Source organism: Muntiacus reevesi, chromosome X, assembly GCF_963930625.1.
Source record: "Muntiacus reevesi chromosome X, mMunRee1.1, whole genome shotgun sequence".
Taxonomy (NCBI): domain Eukaryota; kingdom Metazoa; phylum Chordata; class Mammalia; order Artiodactyla; family Cervidae; genus Muntiacus; species Muntiacus reevesi.
Window position 1 is genome coordinate 115,476,617 of NC_089271.1, and position 20,306 is coordinate 115,496,922.

Consider the following 20,306-nt stretch of genomic DNA (forward strand, 5'->3'; position numbering starts at 1 on the left):
TGATTCCAGACAATCACAAGAAACTGAGTTACATGAGTTGTTTGGTTTCCCAGTGCATGTGAGAGTTATGTTTCCACTTTATTTTTCTTTTAAGTCCTATCTGATTTTTAAATTTTAATTTAAAAAAATTTGAACACATGTAAATCCATGGCTGATTCATGTCAATGTATGGCAAAAACCAACCCCTACAATATTGTGAAATAATTAGGCTCCAACTAATAAAAGTGAATGAAAAAAATTTTTTTTGACCTTGCTACACAGCATTTAGGATCTTAGTTCCCCAACCAGGGATCAAACCCGTGCCTCCTGCAGTGGAAGCGTGAAGTCTTAACCACTGGACCTCCAGGGAAATCCCTGTTTATGCTTTACTGTCATCTATTAAGTGTGCAATGGCATTATGTCTTAAAAAGCAATGTACACGCCTTAATTAACAAATATTTTATTGTTAAGCCTTCAGTGAGTTGTAATCTTTCTGTAGTAGTCATATCAAAGATCACCGATTACACAATGAATGTAATAATAATGATAAAATGTAGACTCGGGAGAGTTACCAAAAGTGACACAGAGACCCAAAGTGAGCAAATGCTGTTGGAAAAACGGCGCCAGTAGACTTGCTTGATTCAGGGCTGCCATACACCTTCCGTTTGTGAAAAAACGTGATGTCCGCAAAGTGAAATGAAGCCAAGTGCGATAGCACGAGATTTGCCTGTACTAAACTCTGGAAGTTGCCTCTGTCTGCAGCTGTATATCTGTAGAGATATTCCCCTACACCCAAATAGGCAAATATAATAAGTAAGGGCCAGTATTGTTTATTTTTTCTAACTTTCTTCTACTTTATTGTAATGTATGGCAGATGCCTAACCAGTCTGTCTTCAGTGCCTCCATTTGGTAGGAAAGGTGGGAAGATTTTTTCCTCTACCTTTCTAGTGCTTATCTACCCTTCTTAAAAAAATTTATATTTTAGAGCAGTTTTAGCTTCATGGCAAAATTGATCAAAAGGGAGAGATGTCTTGTATACCCCTGCCCCCACACAGCTTAGCCTCTCCTACTATCAACATGTCCCATCAGAGTGGTATGTTTGTGACAACTGATGAACCTACATCGACACATCATTAGCACCAAAGGCCAGAGTTGACATTGCCATTACTCCTGATGTTGGACATTCTAGGGGTTTGGACAAATGTATAATGACATCTATCTACCTTTAGAGTGTTGTTCAGGGTAATTTCACTGCCCTAAAATACTTCTATGCATTCTCTCTTTTTTAAACCACTAATCTAAACTACCTTACCCATCTATCCATTTATTCCTTTCCCATATGCCCTATTCTTTTTTGCCTTCTTATTTCCTGTTTGACTCATCCATCCATGTCTTCCACCTGAAGTCGGGGAGATGATGAGAGTTTTCAGAGTCCAACTCTGTTTTGCCGAGTCTGTCAATTACAGGGCATGGTGCTGCTTGTTGTATGAAAACCAAGGACTTGGAGAAGTGAAGCTGACCGCTGCACTTGAATGTAACCAGGTGGCTTTTCTGTCATATAAGCCAAATATGGTATAAATACAATAATGGATTGCCCTTTCCTGTTTCATAGTAGTTTACCAACACAAACTCATTTTTTTTAAGGCATCATAATTATCTCAGAATTCCTAGAACACAGTGGTTTGGCTTAGATTTAAGTTTTCCTAGGGCCATTATAGTTTTCCTTTATCATGGGACATATCTCTATATTCAGCCTTTGTTTCTGCATTTTAGCCCCTTAAAATAATTTCCTCAGACTTACATGATTCGTTCCCTTTGGAAAATAGAGTTATAAAAATGAATTCACTCTAAAGCCTTTCCAGGAAATGGAGGAAATATGTTTTACTGGAAAATCAATAGCCTAGGATGTAGGTTCAAAAGGTCTCTACCTCTTTTTCTATGGCTTCTAACCATCTGTTTTATTCTGAATTTAGTCAAAGCTTAATTGAGCAAAAGGATACTCCATTGTCCTTGTGAAGAAGGAATCAGGGAAGCAAAGGCAATGTCTGGACAGTCTATTTTAGTATTTGAGTGGATTTCATCTCAATCAGATTGTACTGCTCTGAAGCTGGTTGGCCTGCCAAACTCCCTGCCTTCTGACTCACCACTGAGGCCTTCTGTTTGGGAACACATAGCCTTCTCTGTCTGCTTCCCTTTTTAATCCTTTTACAGTAGATGCCCTGTGGCCTGAAAAATAAAGAACAAGTCTCCGAAGTTCATCAGTTGGTCTTTTGAGATGGAGGAAAGCAATAAAAGTCCAAGTGAATTTGGGAAAGAATCTTAGGCATCCACCGTGATGAGCATTTCTACTAATCACACCACAGCAAGGGCAATACTGTTTAGTACATCATCATTCAAACACATTTTGCATTATTTAATGAAGGACTCATTAATCACCTTTGTCAATCTAGCTTATAAAATCAGCATTCAGCCACCCTCAAAACTTGCAACAGTATGAGTTTAGTATATGTTTCTGTTCAGCTCTCCAGAACTCAGTCAAAGGCAGTAAGGGGTGTCTGCCTTCCTACTTCTGTTTGTCCCGTACGAGTGATTGCAGCGCAGATGGAACCCTTGGAAAGCGTGCTGCTTCACTTAGCACACTCCAATAAACCCATTGGAGCAGGGCAGTTGGCACCTTTCTTGCAAAATCTTAGTCCTTTCTCTTAAGGGAACTCGAGATGATTGCATTTTAAAGGAAATTGAAATAATAAAACTGTTTCAACAGGGAGAGGGAGGTTGAATTATAGCAACCATGGAGTTAAAGTAGTGATGTTTCGTTGTCTTAAAAAATCACACTTTATGATGTAAATAATGTCTTTGAAATTTCTAATTTAAAAATTCCCTCAGGTAAAGATTGTGTTTTCTTTTTTTTTAAGGGACATTATAATCTCGGTAGTATGACAGTTTCAGACAATGGTGCTTGAAAGTAAGGTTGAGGATTTGAGACAGTATATTACCAGACATGGTCTCTTCAGAAAAATGTGAACAAAGGAAGTGATAAACTGACTGCATTCTCTCCTGGATATAAGTGGGAAGCCAGGCCACCAACCTCTTTATGTTTCAATATGAATACTGTAGACAAATAAATATTCCTAAAAAGGAAATCTGTGTGAATTTTACCTCTTAATAACTGTGGCCTTGTTGAATTCTAGTGCAACTCTTTCCATTTCTAAGAATAAAAAAATGAATCCTAGTCCTGAGTGTGAGTAAAAGTGATTATTTAACACACTGCAGTGAACAACAGCTCAGCTGGGTAGAGAGGTGTAAGGATGGACAAATTGAGTTTGGAAGGATATTCTACTGGATAAGGACTTGAACTCAAAGAAAAAACAGAAAAATTTCCATTAACAGATGAGAAATTTGTCCTTTGACTTTAAGATAACAGCTATAATGATATATAATTCACATACCACAAAAGTAACCACTTTAAAGTGTACAATTCACTGATTTTTAGTAAACTAACAGAGTTGTGTGATGATCACCACCATCTTATTTTATAACACTTTCATCACCTCAATAAGAAACCCTGTACCCATTAGTACTCACACCCTCCAGCCCTTAACAAGCACTAATCTACTTTCTATCTCTGTAGATTTTCCTTATTCTGGATGTTTCATATAAATTGAATCATACAATCTTTGTTCTTTTGTGTCTGGCTTCTTCCTTAGCATAACATTTTCAAGGTTCACCCACGTTGTAGACTGTCTTAGTAACTCATTGCTTTTTTTAACTGATTAATCTTCCATTGTATGGATATAATAGGTTTTGTTTATCCAACTATCACCTGATGGACCTTTGGGTTATTATTTATAATGCTGTTGTGAAAATTGATGTGCAGATATTTCAGTTTAGTTCAGTTCAGTCTCTCAGTTGTGTCCGACTTTTTGCGACCCCATGAACCGCAGCACGCCAGGCTTCCCTGTCCATCACCAACTCCCGGAGTCCACCCAAACCCATGTCCATTGAGTCGGTGATGCCATCCAACCATCTCGTCCTCTGTTGTCCCCTTCTCCTCCTGCCCTCAATCTTTCCCAGCATCAGGGTCTTTTCAAGTGAGTCAGTTCTTCACATCAGGTGGCCAAAGTATTGGAGTTTCAGCTTCAACATCAGTCCTTCCAATGAACACCCAGGACTGATCTCCTTTAGGATGGACTGGTTGGATCGCCTTGCAGTCCAAGGGACTCTCAAGAGTCTTCTCCAACACCACAGTTCAAAAGCATCAATTCTTCGGAGCTCAGCTTTCTTTATAGTCCAACTCTCACATCCATACGTGACCACTGGAAAAACCATAGCCTTGACTAGATGGACCTTTGTTGGCAAAGTAATGTCTCTGCTTTTTAATATGCTGTCTGTGTTAGTCATAACTTTCCTTCCAAGGAGTAAGCATCTTTTAATTTCATGGCTGCAGTCATCATCTGCAAATGATTTTGGAGCCCAGAAAAATAAAGTCAGACACTGTTTCCACTCTTTTCCCATCTATTTGCCGTGAAGTGATGGGACCAGATGCCATGATCTTAGTTTTCTGAATGGTGAGCTTTAAGCCAACTTTTTAACTCTCCTCTTTCACTTTCATCAAGAGGCTCTTTAGTTCTTCTTCACTTTCTGCCATAAGGGTGGTATCATCTGTATATCTGACGTTATTGATATTTCTCCCGGCAATCTTGATTCCAGCTGGTGCTTCCTCCAGCCCAGCATTTCTCAATGTACTCTGCATATAAGTTAAATAAGCAGAGTGAGAATATACAGCCTTGACGTACTCCTTTTCCTATTTGGAACCAGTCTGTTGTTCCATGTCTAGCTCTAACTGTTGCTTCCTGACCTGCATACACATAAACATATTTTTTCATTTTTTCTAGTAATGGATTACTGGATCATATGATAACTGTATGTCTAACTTTTTGAGGAACTGCCGAACTGTTTTCCACAGTAGCTACTTTCCATAGAAAGTTTTTTACTTTCCCACCAGCAATGTATGAAGGTTCCAGTTTCTCCATATCTTCACCAACCCTTTTTATTTTCTATTTTTTCTTTTTATTATAGCCACTCTACTAAGTGTGAAGTAGTGTTGTGGTTTTGATTAGCATTTCCCTAGTGGTTAACTATGTTGACTATCTTTTTATGTGCATATTGGCCATTTGTATATCTTCTTTGGCAAGTTGTCTGTTTGAATCCTTTGCCAACTTTTAATTGATTATTTTTATTGTTGAGTTGTAAATTCTGAATAGTAGACCCTTTTCAAATACATGATTTGTAAATATTTTCCCCATTTTGTGAGTCGTCTTTTTCTTGACAATGTCCTTTGGTGAGCTTCCCTGGTGGCTCAGTGGTAAAGAACCCAAAGAAGACACAGGAGACATGGATTTGATCCCTGGGTTGGGAAGATCCCCTGGAGAAGGAAATGGCAACCCACTCCAGTATTCTTTTTTTAATTTAATTTTTTTAATTTTTAAAATAAATTTATTCATTTTAATTGGAGGCTAATTACTTTATAATATTGTAGTGGTTTTGCCATACATTGCCATGAATCCACTCCAGTATTCTTGCCTGAGGAATCCCATGCACAGAGGAGCTGGCGGGCTATAGTCCATGGGGTTGCAAAAGAGTTGGACATGACTTAGCGACTAAACAATGTCCTTTGATACATAAAAGTTGAATTTCAATTTATCTGTCTTTAGTCTCTTGTTGCTTGTGCTTTTGGTATCATCCAAGAATCCATTGCCAAATCCAAGGTCAGGAATATTTCCTCTTCTATTTTCTTCTCAGGGTTTTGTAATTTTAACTCTGGCATCCATTTTGAGTTAATTTTTTAATATGATGTGAAGTAGGAGTGCAAATTCTTTCTTTGCATGTAGTTATCCAGTGGTTACAGCACCACTTTTTAAAAAATATCTCTTTAAAAACTCCATTTTATATTGGGGTATAGTTGATTAACAATGTTCGTGTTGTTAGTTTAAGGTGTACAGCAAAGTGAGCCTCCATCAACTCATCAGTTGCAGTTCAGGTTTTCCTACCTTGCTTCCCATTCCTGTAGAGGCTTCTCATGGTTTTCTGCTCCAGCAAGATATGATCTCTATCTGCTTGTCTGTTTCTCTAATTTTGAGTGTATCATTTCCCCCGTGACCTCAATTCCCTGACAAATGTAAGCAAAGTTCTTTTTTCCATTTTTTTTAAAGCTATTTGCTTGTTTTTAGGATGGAGTAATGACTAGAAGGGAATGGCAACCCATTCCAGTATTCTTGCCTGGGAAATTCCATGGACAGAGGAGTCTGGCAGGCTACAGTCCATGGGGTTGCAAAGAGTCGGATACAACTGAGCAACTAACACATAATGACTAGCAAATGCCTTAAATGCTGGAGTGGAAACCAGAAGTCCTCTTTCTTCTTTTTTGATATAGGCATGTATAGCTATTTACAGTCTCCAAGCACTGTTTTAACTGCATCCTACAAGTTTTTTATGTTGTGTTTTTTTTAATTCATCTCAAGATAGTTTCTAATTTCCTTTGTTGTGCTTTGACTTCCTATAGGGGTTAACATTTCTGTTCCATTATTGGATTAATTTCACAGCGCATTGGTACCTCCAGGCTCCTAGATACATGCTTATTTTTAGAGTAGGCATTCCTCCTTAAGGAACAGAGAAACTGAAAGTAGACATGAGTGGCTGGGAGGAGGGACTACAACTTAAGCCCTAACTTTTGAGGCCACCCCTGTAGCCTGTGTCCTTGTCGGCTAGGGGTGATATTGCCCTTCAGGTGACATTTGGCATTGTCTGGGCACATTTTTGATCGTTACACTTGGGTAGGGAGTGGCGTGCAACTGACATCTGATCGGTAGATTCCAGTGACGTTGCTAACCATCCTACAGTGCACAGGGCATCTCCTCACTACAAAGAGTGATCTGCTCTGAAATGTCAATACTGCCATTGAGGAACCTTTTTTTAAACCCTTTAATTTGGAGGGGACTGTTTCCCAACTCACCCAGCACCTACATGCAGTGTCTCCCTTACCTCTTCACAATGGTCCCTGAGGTAGGTGAAATGTCACAATCAGAGATGAGGCAAGTGAAACCTTAAAACTCAAGCAACCTGTTCATTGGTAGCAGAGCCTGGACTACCACCCTTCAGTTCAGTTGTTTCAAAAAGAACCCCACAGCTACCTGGACCTCCAGGCGATTTTTCCATTCCACCTTTCAAAAGCAGATCATCATGCACTGTCTTGTGAGTACACGTCTGGCATGTTGGTAGATTAAGGGGCTTCTCCTGGCTAAGAATGCTTCACATGGTCTTGTGAGCCCCCCCTCCCTGTTTAATGTCTCCCTCTGCAGATAGAGTAGAAACTCCCTGAGGGCAGACATGGCCTTTGTCACCACATAGTGAAAGTCTCTCAGTTGTGTCTGACTCTTTGCAACCCCATGGACTGTCCATGGAATTCTCCAGGCCAGAATACTGGAGTGGGTATCCTTTCCTTTCTCCAGGGGATCTTCCCAACCCAGTGATCAAACTCAGGTCTCCCTCATTGCAGGCAGATTCTTTACCAGCTGAGCCACAAGGGAAGTTCTGTCACCACATAGACACTCAGTAAATTTGTGTTGAATGGATTAGGAGATATGAGAGAAAGTACACCAAAATGTTAGCTTGGTGGATCTCTAAGAGCTTGGAATGAAGGTTGTAGCTGCCTCCAGAAAAGGCTGGGAAATGGGGCATGACTCCAGGGGTGGTGGGGGAAGAGAAACTGTACTTATTTATTGATTATTTTGCCTAGAGGATTTTTTTTTGGCTATCATTAATAATACTGGTAAGCATTATTTCCCTCATTTAATTCCTCACACCTCAGCTTCTTTTTCTCTTTGAAATGTTTATACTAGCACTTTTTACTTTTAATTAAAAAAACAGTTTTTACCCTGCTTAAAAATTCAGTGTCCTCAGATTTTGTCACCTAAAGATCTTCTCAAAAACATCATTTAAAAAAATCTGTTTTGGTGTTTGATATCAGTTATCATGAAATTATCCTGATGTTGAATCTCTATGTCTTGGGGTAGTTGGTCTCAAGTCTTCCCAACCATAAAATGGAAATGATGATCCTTTGTTAGCTGAGACTTTTACTGAGGATAAAATAATTTAAAGCATACAAAAGCATTGTGAGCCATACTGTGTAAATAGTAGGGCCCCTCCAAATAAAGGTAATTCTGAAAAAACATGTTTGTATGAGTTATGCAATATAACCAGTTGTCATGCAATTATTACTTTGCTAGAATGCGTTCAGATTTTGCGTTCCTTACTCACAGTGCTAGCCTGAGTAAATAGGACTTTTCTTTCTTAGAATTTGATTAAAAGATCTAAAACTAGGTGGGAGGGGGGTTCAGTATGGGGAACACATGTAAATCCATGGCTGATTCATGTCAATGTATGGAAAAACCACTACAATATTGTAAAGTAATTAGCCTCCAACTAATAAAAATAAGTGAAAAAAAAAAGATCTAAAACAGTATTTTACTTTGGACTTTTTCTGACAATTACAATGCCTTGATTTTTGTTTCTCCATAGGTGTTACAGAATATCTTGGACACTGAAAAAGATTATGCTAAAGAACTTCAATCTCTTCTTGTTACTTACTTAAGACCCCTGCAGTCCAATAACAAGTAAGATTTATATTTCAAACCCCTCACTAAGCAAAGCAAGATAATGTCAGCATATGGAGTCATTACTCTTATGTCACTGAATAATTGATTTTGCCCTTTAGAAGAATTTCCACAGATCACAGGTTGCCAAGAACATGGTCAAGGCAACAGAAATTATGCAAGATGTTGCTTTTGGAGAGCTTGACTTTCTCTTTCTTCTGGCTGTGGTGGGAATGAGTCGATCTGCTTTTCTGTCTGTCACCATTTTTATCTTGTCCATTTTTAAAGGGATATATCTGGTTTTACTTTCCAGAAAAAGGACTTGCTGATGTTTTTATGTGAAAAGCACAGACACTGGAAATTCTTGTGCTTGCTGTGACCTTTGCTTGCCAGGGCAGAAACTCTTTCCCATGCTCTGAGAGTGGAAAAAGTGTGGCGTTTTGTGAGTGTTCCTAAGAGCCATTCAAGCCAGTATTTCACTCAGGCCAAAGTGAATGAGAAAGAGATGTTAGAATGTTTTTCACAATCCAATACTGAAACCTTAATCTGGTCGTAGAAATCCGAAGACCTGAATTGCAAACTTCCTTTTCACAAAAGAAAACTGTTGACCACTCATTTTTTCGGTGCTTGTAGACCTGGCATATGTAACAAATAATGTCTAACTGCATTTGTGTGTTTTTATTTTAATGGATTAAACTTTCCTAGAGATTAAGTCAAATAGAAACTTTAGCAGTAGATACATAGAGTGGAGGACAGAAGCCTCTTCTTTTACCTCAGTTTGAGTATATTTTTGCCAAACAGTTGCCTAAATTGTTGACTTCTAGCTTAAATAAATTTAATGATGTATTTCACTATTTTCTCCCTTTTCTAAATCATGCTTGCTTAGGCATAATGTCCTATTAAATTTCCCACTTGGTTATTTTCATGACACTATGGGAATCCTACTTCAGTATGAAAGGATTTTGTATTCCTGTGTTTTGTCAGAGTTTAAGTGATCAACAACAAAGTAACTTTTGTTATTATTTTGTAAAATATACAAAATAATATGCTCTGTGAATCATAGTTCTTAGAGCTGAATGGAACTTCAGTGAATCAGTGGGTCTAGTGCCCTGGAAGAAATGACTTTCCTCATTCAATAAACAAGAAAACCAAATCCCAGAGAGGCTCACTGCCCTGCCCATTACATGGTCAGTCAGTGACCAGACTCAACCCGCTGTGTCTCCTGCCACTGAGTGAAATGTGGGTCTGTGTTCTAGAGGTGACAGGCAGAGGAGGAGAGGGAAACTGATGTGTTAAACCTGACAGCAGTGATGGTAAGATTTCAAATAAAGGAGTGATTGATGAGCAATCAAGAACTAGACGAAGGAAAGGAAAGGAAAAGAGTCAGGGTAGAGGAGGTGAGAGAACCGAACCAGAACCACACTGTTCCATGGAAATTCGAAATGCACTTGCAGTCAGTTTCCATTGGTTCTGCCTTGTAGACCCCAAAGTGATTTGAGCAAAGCAGACTGTTTCCTGTTTAATCCTGAAGGGTCCAGCTAAGTGCTCAGTCAAGTTCCTCCTGCTCTAGGGGAGCAACAGCCAGGAAAGCTGGCTAAACGGTTTCACTTTTGACACCCATGAGAGGGGTTTTTCAACTTGTGTTTCAAGAGGGCATCAGAGTGGAGGAACTGGGTGCTTTTTATACTCTAGGGGTTACTGGTAACATCTGTTTGGGTCTTCCTTTTCTTTGTCAGCAAAAATTACTCTCCTGGAAACCCTCCCCTAGTATTATTATATTAAGGAGAAAGAACGTGTGGCAGACGTTGGCCTTTTAAGTCAATCTTCAGAAAAGTTTTCTCTCAAAAAGTGGTTAGGAGCATTTACTCTGGAGCTAGAGTGTTTGAGTTCAACTTCTGGCTTCACCATTCGCTGGCTTGTGACTTTGGCTGATTTGCTTAACCTCTCTGTGTGTGGGTTTCCTTATGTGTAAAATGGAGACAGCAATAGTATCGATCTCATAAAGTTGTTGTAAGGTTAAGACAAGTTGTTATTTGTAAAATGCTTACCTCAGTGTTAAGCGCTACACTAGTGTTGGCTCCTTTTTTTTTTTTTTTTTTTGGTAGGAGAAGAAAAGATGAGAAAATTCTTAGTACAGAGGTGATGGATATAATTCTTCAGTTTGTCTTTGTTTGATTCCATTCCATTCCAAAAACAAACACACACACACCAGTACTATTTCTTCCCTCCTACTTCCTCTCCAGATTTCCTTGAGTTGATTTATGGGCCTTTTAATTTAAGAGAAGCTGGATTTTGCTCTTTTTCCTTGTGTCTTATATGGCATATATAATATCTTCCAATTACTGTCCCAGCTCCTCTAGGGGAGAGAGTTCAAAAGTTTTTACACTTATTCTCAACTGTGATGTATTCTACTTACTTTAGATTCTTATTTATTTTTTATTGAGATACAGTTGACATGTAAACATTGTATTAGTTCAGAGGTACAATGTAATGATTCAGTATTTGTATATATTGTGAAATAATCACTACAGTAAATCTAGTTAACATTTATCATCACACATAATTACAAACTTTTTTTCTTGTGATGAGGACTTTTAAGACCTACTCTCTCAGAAACTTTCCAATGTGCAGTACAGTATTATTAACTATGGTCACCATGCCACACTTTCCATCCCTATGCCTTCCTTATTTTATAACTAGAAGCTTGAACCTTTTGACCACCATAATCCATTCCACCCACCCTCTCTCCCTACCTTTGGCAACCACCAATCTGTCAATGCTCAGATGCTAAACACTTGTTACTCATTTACTCCTCGTTTTGTAAAATACCTAATGTACCTTGTAAACACTCATTTTCTTTAGGATCATTATTCTTGTTATAGAAAAGGAAACCAAGGAAAGAAGTTTTAGAAAGTTGTTTAAGACCACAGAGTTGGTGTCAATTCAGAAGCAAAAGTTAAAATATAAGAATTGCTTCCTTTGTCCCATTTGCCGGTTACTAGCAAACTATCACCTAACCAGACTAGAGAGAGATAGCTCAAGTCATCCCCAAGTTCTCTTCACTGAAGCTGCATATATATATTTTTCAGTCTGAGTACTGTGGAGTTTACATCTTTATTGGGAAACTTCGAGGAAGTATGCACATTTCAACAGACGCTCTGCCAAGCCTTGGAAGAATGTTCCAAGTAAGTGTCTCACTTTGCCATTAAGATAGCTAGCAACATTGGGTTTTTTAAATGTGTGTTTTGTTTTCTTTTGACTGTTGTCTTAGATACGGGCACTCTGTATTTATGCATTTATACATTTATTACAACTTTAGTAAATTGTCCCAGTACAGAGAAAATCTGGACTTCCCCAGTGGCTCAGTGATAAAAAATCTGCCTGCACAGCAGGAGATGGGGGTACAATCCTTGGGTCAGGAAGAGCCCCTGGAGAAGGAAATGGCAGCCCACTCCAGTATTCTTGCTTGAGAAATCCTATGGACAGAGGACCCTGGCAGGCTACATACAGTCCATGGGGTTGCAAAACAGTTGGACATGACTGAGCAACTATACAACAACAACAGAGAAAACTCACTAGGTGGTGGTATTCACAGTGTCAGACCACTAGTTGCTTATCAGTGTTCTACATCTAGTCAATTGCTTCTGGCTTTATTTAAAAATTATATTGACAAGGTCTAAACTTACTATGGATGATGCCTTTATCATCGATTAGATGATAATTCATACATAGCAAATTACTTTTCCAAGTAATACCTTTATGTGAAGGACAATACATCATTGAAGGCTAGCTAGATCATTGAGGTGTTTGACTTCATATGGCAGAATGAACTGGATGATCATCAGGCAGTTTATTTCTGGAGCAAGATTAGTTATCCAAGTGGTGGATCTCAGACATTGGTGACTTTTGTCATCTATAGGGAACTTGGGGGCAATTGCTTGTTTCTTGAGCTTAATGAAGCACAAGTGGTTGTCCACGGAGGAAGCTGGTGAGAGCCCTCATAAGGAGACCTCAAGAGCCACTCCAAATGCTGATAGGGATTCAGATGATTGGTATGGAAAGATGGTGACTAAGAGCAGATTGCCATCTAGATTTGTCATCTTTGTTTTCCATTTTATAGGAAACACATAGAAGAGTCCAAAAATAAGCCAAAATTGTTATAATCAGTATCTCTGAATGGTGGAATTCCAAGTAATTTTTTTTCTTATGCTTTTCTGAGTTTTTTGCAAACTAAGAAAAAGTGAAGTAGCTCAGTCGTGTCTAACTCTTTGTGACCCCATGGACTGTAGCCTACCAGGCTCCTCCATCCATGGGATTTTCCAGGCAAGAATACTGGAGTGGGTTGCCATTTCCTTCTCCAGGAGATCTTCCCGACCCAGGGATTGAACCCTGATCTCCTGCATTATAGGCAGACGCTTTACCGTCTGAACCACCAGGGAAGATAAACTAAGATAGGTGACTTGTAATTTTAAACATCTGGATGTCACCTTGCCTAGCAACTGTCACCAAGACTACATAACACTCCTTTGTGATGTGTCATTTCTGGATTCAGTTAGTTTTGTCTGTACTTGAAGTGAAGTGAAGTGAAAGTTGCTCTGTCATGTCCACCTCTTTGCAACCTAATGGACTATACAGTCCATGGAATTCTCCAGGCCAGAAGACTGGAGTGAGTAGCTGTTCCTTTCTCCAGGGGATCTTCCCAACCCAGGGATCGAACCCAGGTCTCCCACATTGCAGGTGAATTTTTTACCAGCTGAGCCACCAGGGAAGCCCAAGAATACTGGAGTGGGTAGCCTATCCCTTCTCCAGTGGATCTTCCCAACCCAGAAATCGAACCAGGGTCTCCTGCATTGCAGGCAGATTCTTTACCAACTAAACTTTCTGTACTTGAACTTCATGTAAATTAATCAAGAGTATTTTTAGTGTGTCTGGTTAAATTTGAATATCATAATTTGAATAAGCATCTTAAAACTCCTATTAATGCAAAATAAGTATCTGACTCTATGTATTGGCGCTATGTTTGGTGACTGGGTTTTAAAGCAGTGGCCAAGAACTTGCATTTCATAGATAAAATGGTTATAATATAGAAGTTTCTTTTTAATTTTGGCAAAAGAATTCAAAAGGTTTGCATGTTGCCGGGTTTAATAGAAATCATCTTCCTTTATCTTGTTTTCTATATCACATTGTGTGTTCCATTTGTTTTACTTACAGGTTTCCAGAAAACCAACACAAAGTAGGTGGTTGTCTTCTGAGCCTCATGCCTCATTTTAAATCTATGTATCTGGCTTACTGTGCAAATCATCCTTCAGCTGTAAATGTGCTCACCCAGCACAGGTAAATTATTAACATTTCCCCCCAAAAGCTGTTTTGCAATGATACCCTTTCCTCAGACTACCTATTTGGAAATCTAGAGTCTCCCTCTGAACTCTTGATTATCCCTGTTCGTCATACTAGAAGTCGATTCATTGTTATATGGTTTTATTGCCCATTCATGTAACTACTAATTTATTGAGCACCTACTATGTGCAAAGTCCTATTGTAGATGATGGGGATCCAGTTGTGAACAAGGAAGAGAAGGTCCCTTCCCTCATGGAGCGAAGACCCTTAAGAGAAATAGACATGAAATTATGTGTCATGTACTTTAAGCAAAGATCTCTGATTACAATTATGCATGAATATAAGCTTTCAGATTCATGGAGAACAGCAGAACACTGTCTCCTTTAAGAGTCCTTGCAAGGGATCCAGCTGAGCTCACGTCTCTCCTGCCCTTCCTTCCCCTCTGACGACTCATCCTCGACACATTCACTGATATATTAATTGGGGCCAGGATTCTGTAGACACAGTTTTGACTTTGAAACTGTGTACTAGAAGTCCAGGTGGGACAATAAGAAGAACAACACACAGAGGCTCTTATGAGTGAACTGAGTCTAGATTCAGACCAACATGATTCTGGAGGCTGCTCAAGGCAGAAAAGACTTTTCTCTTAATTTGACTTGAACTCCCAGAGCCAGGCTGGAATGCTAGTTGACACCAACACTCAGAAAGTGATGAAACTTTGGTTTTGTCCTGTTTTGTGAGGGGCTTGATTGGCTTTATAGATCTGTTATGTAATGGCATTTTGAAGGTAAAATTCAGTAGGTCCTCCTTGGAGGTCAGTTTTACGTCCCTGATGAAAGTTGTGAATTTTTATGAAATAGCAAATATGGACGTTGGAGTTCAAAGAAAGAGAAGCCGTGACTCTGGATTATTTAGGCAAGTGGCTCAACTGCTTAGAGCTAATAATAACTCTGACAATGTGCCAAGCACATGATGTAAAAGCCTATGATAGAGTTACTATTATTACCATCTCTGCTTTACAGATAAGACATTGGAAGTTTAAGTAATCTGCCCAAGTACTCATAACTGTTAAGTGGTTGAGCCAGAATTAGAATCCAAGTCTGTCAGACTTCTAAAAAATGTTTTTATGGAGGCATGTATTTCACCTACAAACAGAATACTCTAAATGCAAATTTAAAGGATTATCATAAAATGAACACCTATGTACTTAAGAAATAAAATGTTACCATTTCCTTTTTAATATAACAGATTTATTGAGATATAATTCACATACTATACAATTCACTCATTTAAAGTATTAAATTAATTTAAGTAAATTCAGAGTTGTGCAACCATCACCATGATCAATATTAGAAGATTTTCATCATTCTCCAAACAAACCCATACTCATTAGCAGTGACTCTCCATTGCCAGACCAAGGCAACTACTGAAATACTTTAGGTCACTATGAATTTGCTTCTTCTGAACATTTCATTTAAGTGAAATCACACAACATATGGCCTTTTGTGTCTGGCTTCTTTCACTCAGCATAATGTTTTCAAGGTTCATCAGTGCTGTTGCACTTATCAGTACACTGCTTTTTAAATTGTCATATAATGAAAAACATTTCATTGTATGGATACCACATATTGTTCTTCCATTCACCAGTTTGTGGACATACGAATTGTGAATGGTGTTATGAAGGTTCATGTACAAGTCTTTGTGTGGACATGTTTTCATTTCTTTTTTTTTTTTTTTTTTATGTTTTCATTTCTTTTGGGTCGATGCCTAGGAGTGAAATTGGTGGGTCATACAGTAACTCTGTTTTATTTTTAGAGGAACTGTGAGATTTTTCAAGTGGCTGTACCAATTTATATTCCTACTAATAATTTATGAGGGTTCCACTTTCTCCACATCCTCACCAGCATTTGTTATCATTAGTCTTTTTGACTATAGATTATAGCCTTCCTAAAGGGTATGAAATGATACCTTATTGTGATATTGATTTGCATTTACCTAATGACTCATGACGGAGAAAGCAATGGCACCCCACTCCAGTACTCTTGCCTGGAAAATCCCATGGACGGAGGAACCTGGTAGGCTGCGGTCCACGGGGTCACTAAGAGTCGGACACGACTGAGCGACTTCCCTTTCACTTTTCACTTTCGTGCATTGGAGAAGGAAATGGCAACCCACTCCAGTGTTCTTGCCTGGAGAATCCCAGGGACGGGGGAGCCTGGTGGGCTGCTGTCTATGGGGTCGTACAGAGTCGGACACGACTGAAGTGACTTCACAGCAATGACTCATGATGTAGAACCTCTTTCATGTGCTTATTGGCAATTGGTGTACCTTCATTTGGAGAAATGTCTATTCAGATCCTTCACCTGTTGTTAAATTGGGTTACTTGTCTCATTATTGAGATATGATTAACATACCATAAATTCACCATTTAAAAATGTACAATTCAGTGGTTGTTTATATATTACATTGTGCAACCATCATCTCTGTTTAGGTCCAGAATATTTCCATCACCCTCAAAAGAAACCCCTTACTAGTAGCAGTCACCCTCCATTTCTCTAAGGGCTAATGATATTTCCTGTGCTTCTTGACTATTTTAATATCTTCTGTGGAAATATGTCTACTCAAATCGTTTGTTCATTTTTTGTGAGTTAATTCATCTTTTCATTTTTGAGTGGCAACATTTCTTTGTACATTCTTCTTTATATACTCTTATCCAATGTGTGATTTGCAAAAAATTTCTCCCGTTTTGTGGGTTTTCTTTTTTTTTAAATTTTATTTTATTAGTTGGAGGCTAATTACTTCCCAACATTTCAGTGGGTTTTGTCATACATTGACATGAATCAGCCATAGAGTTACACGTATTCCCCATCCCAATCCCCCCTCCCACCTCCCTCTCCACCCGACTCCTCTGGGTCCTCCTAGTGCACCAGGCCCGAGCACTTGTCTCATGCATCTCACCTGGGCTGGTGATCTGTTTCACCATAGATAATATACATGCTGTTCTTTCGAAACATCCCACCCTCACCTTCTCCCACAGAGTTCAAAAGTCTGTTCTGTACTTCTGTGTCTCTTTTTACTCACTTGATGGTATCTTTTGAAGCACAAAAATTTTTATTTTGTTTAATTTTGATGATGTCCAATATATCTATTTTATCTACTTTGCTTATATTTTGGTGCTATATCTAAAAAATATTGCCTGATCTAGGTTATGAAGATATGCCTTTCTAAGAATTTTATAGTATTAGCTCTTTAATTTAGCTCTTTAATCATTTTTTAGTTAATTTTTACATGTGATGTGAGGTAGGAGTCCAATTTCATTTTTTTTGTATGTGGAAAGGAGAGAAAACCACTAGACCATTCAGGTATGACCTAAATCAAATCCCTTATGATTATACAGTGGAAGTGACAAATAGATTCAAGGGATTAGATCTTAGATTAGAAATAGATAGAGTACCTGAAGAACTATGGATGGAGGTTCGTGACATTGTACGGGAGGCAGTGATCAAGACCATCCCTAAGAAAAACAAATGCAAAAAGGCAAAATGGTTGTCTGAGGAGGGCTTACGAATAGCTCTGAAAAGAAGAGAAGCTAAAGGCAAAGGAGAAAAGGAAAGATATACCCATTTGAATGCAGAGTTCCAAAGAATAGCAAGGAGATATAAGAAAACCTTCCTCAGTGATCAATGCAAAGAAATAGAGGAAAACAATAGAATGGGAAAGAATAGAGATCACTTCAAGAAAATTAGAGATACCAAGGGAACATTTCATGCAAAAATGGGCTCAATAAAGGACAGAAATGGTATGGACCTAACAGAAGCAGAAGATATTAAGAAGAGGTTGGCAAGAATACACAGAAGAACTATACAAAAAAGGTCTTCATGACCCAGATAATCACGATGATGTGATCACTCACCTAGAGCCAGACATCCTGGAATGCAAAGTCAAGTGGGCCTAGGAAGCATCACTATGAACATAGCTAGTGGAGGTGATGAAATTCCAGTTGAGCTATTTCAAATCCTAAAAGATGATGCTGTGAAAGTGCTGCACTCAATATGCCAGCAAATTTGGAAAACTCAGCAGTGGCCACAGGACTGGAAAAGGTCAGTTTTCATTCCAATCCAAAGAAAGGCAATGCCAAAGAATGCTCAAACTACTGTACAATTGCACTCATCTCACGTGCTAGCAAAGTAATGCTCAAAATTCTCCAAGCCAGACTTCAACAGTACATGAACCGTGAACTTCCAGATGTTCAAGCTGGATTTAGGAAAGGCAGAGGAACCAGAGATCAAATTGGCAACATCCGTTGGATTATCAAAAAAGCAAGAGAGTTCCAGAAAAACATCTACTTCTGCTTTATTGACTATTCCAAAGCCTTTGACTGTGTGGATTACAACAAACTGTGGAAAATTCTTAAAGAGATAGAAAAACCAGACCAACTGACCTGACTCCTAAGAAATCTGTATGCAGATCAAGAAGCAACAGTTAGAACTGGACGTGGAACAACAGACTGGTTCCAAATTGGAAACGAGTATGTCAAGGCTGTATATTGTCACCCTGCTTATTTAACCCTAACCCTAGGGATTAGGGTTTCTCAGAGTGCATCATGAGAAATGCTGGACTGGATGAAGCACAGTTGGAATGAAGATTGCTGTGAGAAATATCAGTAACCTCAGATATGCAGATGACACCACCCTTATGGCAGGAAGCAAAGAACTAAAGAACCTCTTGCTGAAAGTGAAAGAGGAGAGTGAAAAAGTTGGCTTAAAACTCAGTATTCAGAAAATGAAGATCATGGCATCCATTCCCATCATTTCATGGCAAATTGATGGGGAAACAGTGGAAACAGTGATCAACTTTATTTTGGGGGGCCCCAAAATCACTGCAGATGGTGACTGCAGCCATGAAATTAAAAGACACTTGCTCCTTGGAAGAAAAGTTATGACCAGCCTAGATAGCATATTAAAAAGCAGAGATATTACATTGCCAACAAAGGTCCATCTAGTCAAAGCTATGGTTTTTCCAGTGGTCATGTATGGATATGAGAGTTGGACTATAAAGAAAGCTGAACTCTGAAGAATTGATGCTTTTGAACTGTGGTGTTGGAGAGGAATCTTGAGAGTCCCTTGGACTGCAAGGAGATCCAACCAGTCCATCCTGAAGGAAATCAGTCCTGAATATTCATTGGAAAAGACCCTGATGCTGGGAATGATTGAAGGTGGGAGGAGAAGGGGACAACAGAGGATGAGATGGCTGGATGGCATCACCAAACTCAATGGACATGAGTTTGAGTAAACTCCGGGAGTTGGTGTTGGACAGGGAAGCCTGGTGTGCTGCAGTCTGTGGGGTTGCGAAGAGTTGGACATGACTGAGCAACTGAACTGAACTGACCCAATTGTCCCAGCACCATTTGTTGATTTCTATTCTTATAAATCTGTTGCATTGTATTTTATGTCCCAGAATTGGATCTTTCTTTGTGAATGTTCATGTGAACTTAAGAATTTGTATTTGCTGTTGTTGAATCAGTTTTTCAATAAATGTTGATTAGATCAGCTAGATGAATGATACTATTCTTTTTAGTTACATCCTTATCAATTTTTGACCTGCTGAATTTACTGATACTGATAGAGGGATGGATTACAATAGCAGGGCCATCTATTTCTCCTTCCAGTTCTATCACTTTCTTTTCCCTCAAGTGTTTTGATGTCCTTTTGTTAGATGCATTTGTGTTAAGGATTGCTTTATCTTGTTGGAGAGATGGCCTTTTTATCTTCATGTAATTCTCTCTCTTTATCCCTGATGATTTTCCATGTTCTGATAATCAGCTTTTTCTGAAAATAACATTGCTAGTCCAGCTATCTTTTGATTACTCTTAATATGTCTTTTTCCATTCCTTTGCTTGTAATCTATGTCTTGTAGGCAATATATAATTGAGTCTTGTTTTTTAATCCACTTTGAGAGTCTATATCTTTTAACTGGCATATTTAGACCATTCATATTTAAAGTGATTATTATTATAGTTGGATTAATATCTAAAATGTTCTGTTTTCTATTCATTGCACTTGTTCTTTCTTTGCTATCCCCCTTGTACTACCTTCTCTGGTTTTAGTTAAACATTTTGTATGATTTCATTTTCTCTTCTCTTTTAGGAAGAATTTTAGTGATTTCCCTAGAGCTTGAAATATCCATTTACAACTACTCTAACAGCACTTTCACATAACACTTACCATTTCACAAGTAGTAACTTAGAGCATTATCAGTTCTTCCCCCTCGTCTCTTATTATTCCCATTCATTTCATTTATTCATAATGTAAAATCACTCAATATATTGTTGCTAATATT

At 38.6% G+C, this 20,306-nt stretch overlaps 1 protein-coding gene across 7 annotated transcripts in view; it reads left to right on the forward strand.

The window, feature by feature from the left end:
* The window catches only part of ARHGEF6 (Rac/Cdc42 guanine nucleotide exchange factor 6), a 117,439-nt gene that overhangs the window by 53,509 nt on the left and 43,624 nt on the right, over nt 1-20,306 (forward strand). For all 7 annotated transcript variants that reach the window (XM_065914911.1, XM_065914912.1, XM_065914910.1 and 4 more), the window contains 3 exons: nt 8,557-8,651; nt 11,720-11,815; nt 13,842-13,964. In XM_065914911.1, the coding sequence (XP_065770983.1) occupies nt 8,557-8,651; nt 11,720-11,815; nt 13,842-13,964 (314 nt within the window). The remainder of the gene's footprint in view (nt 1-8,556; nt 8,652-11,719; nt 11,816-13,841; nt 13,965-20,306) is intronic.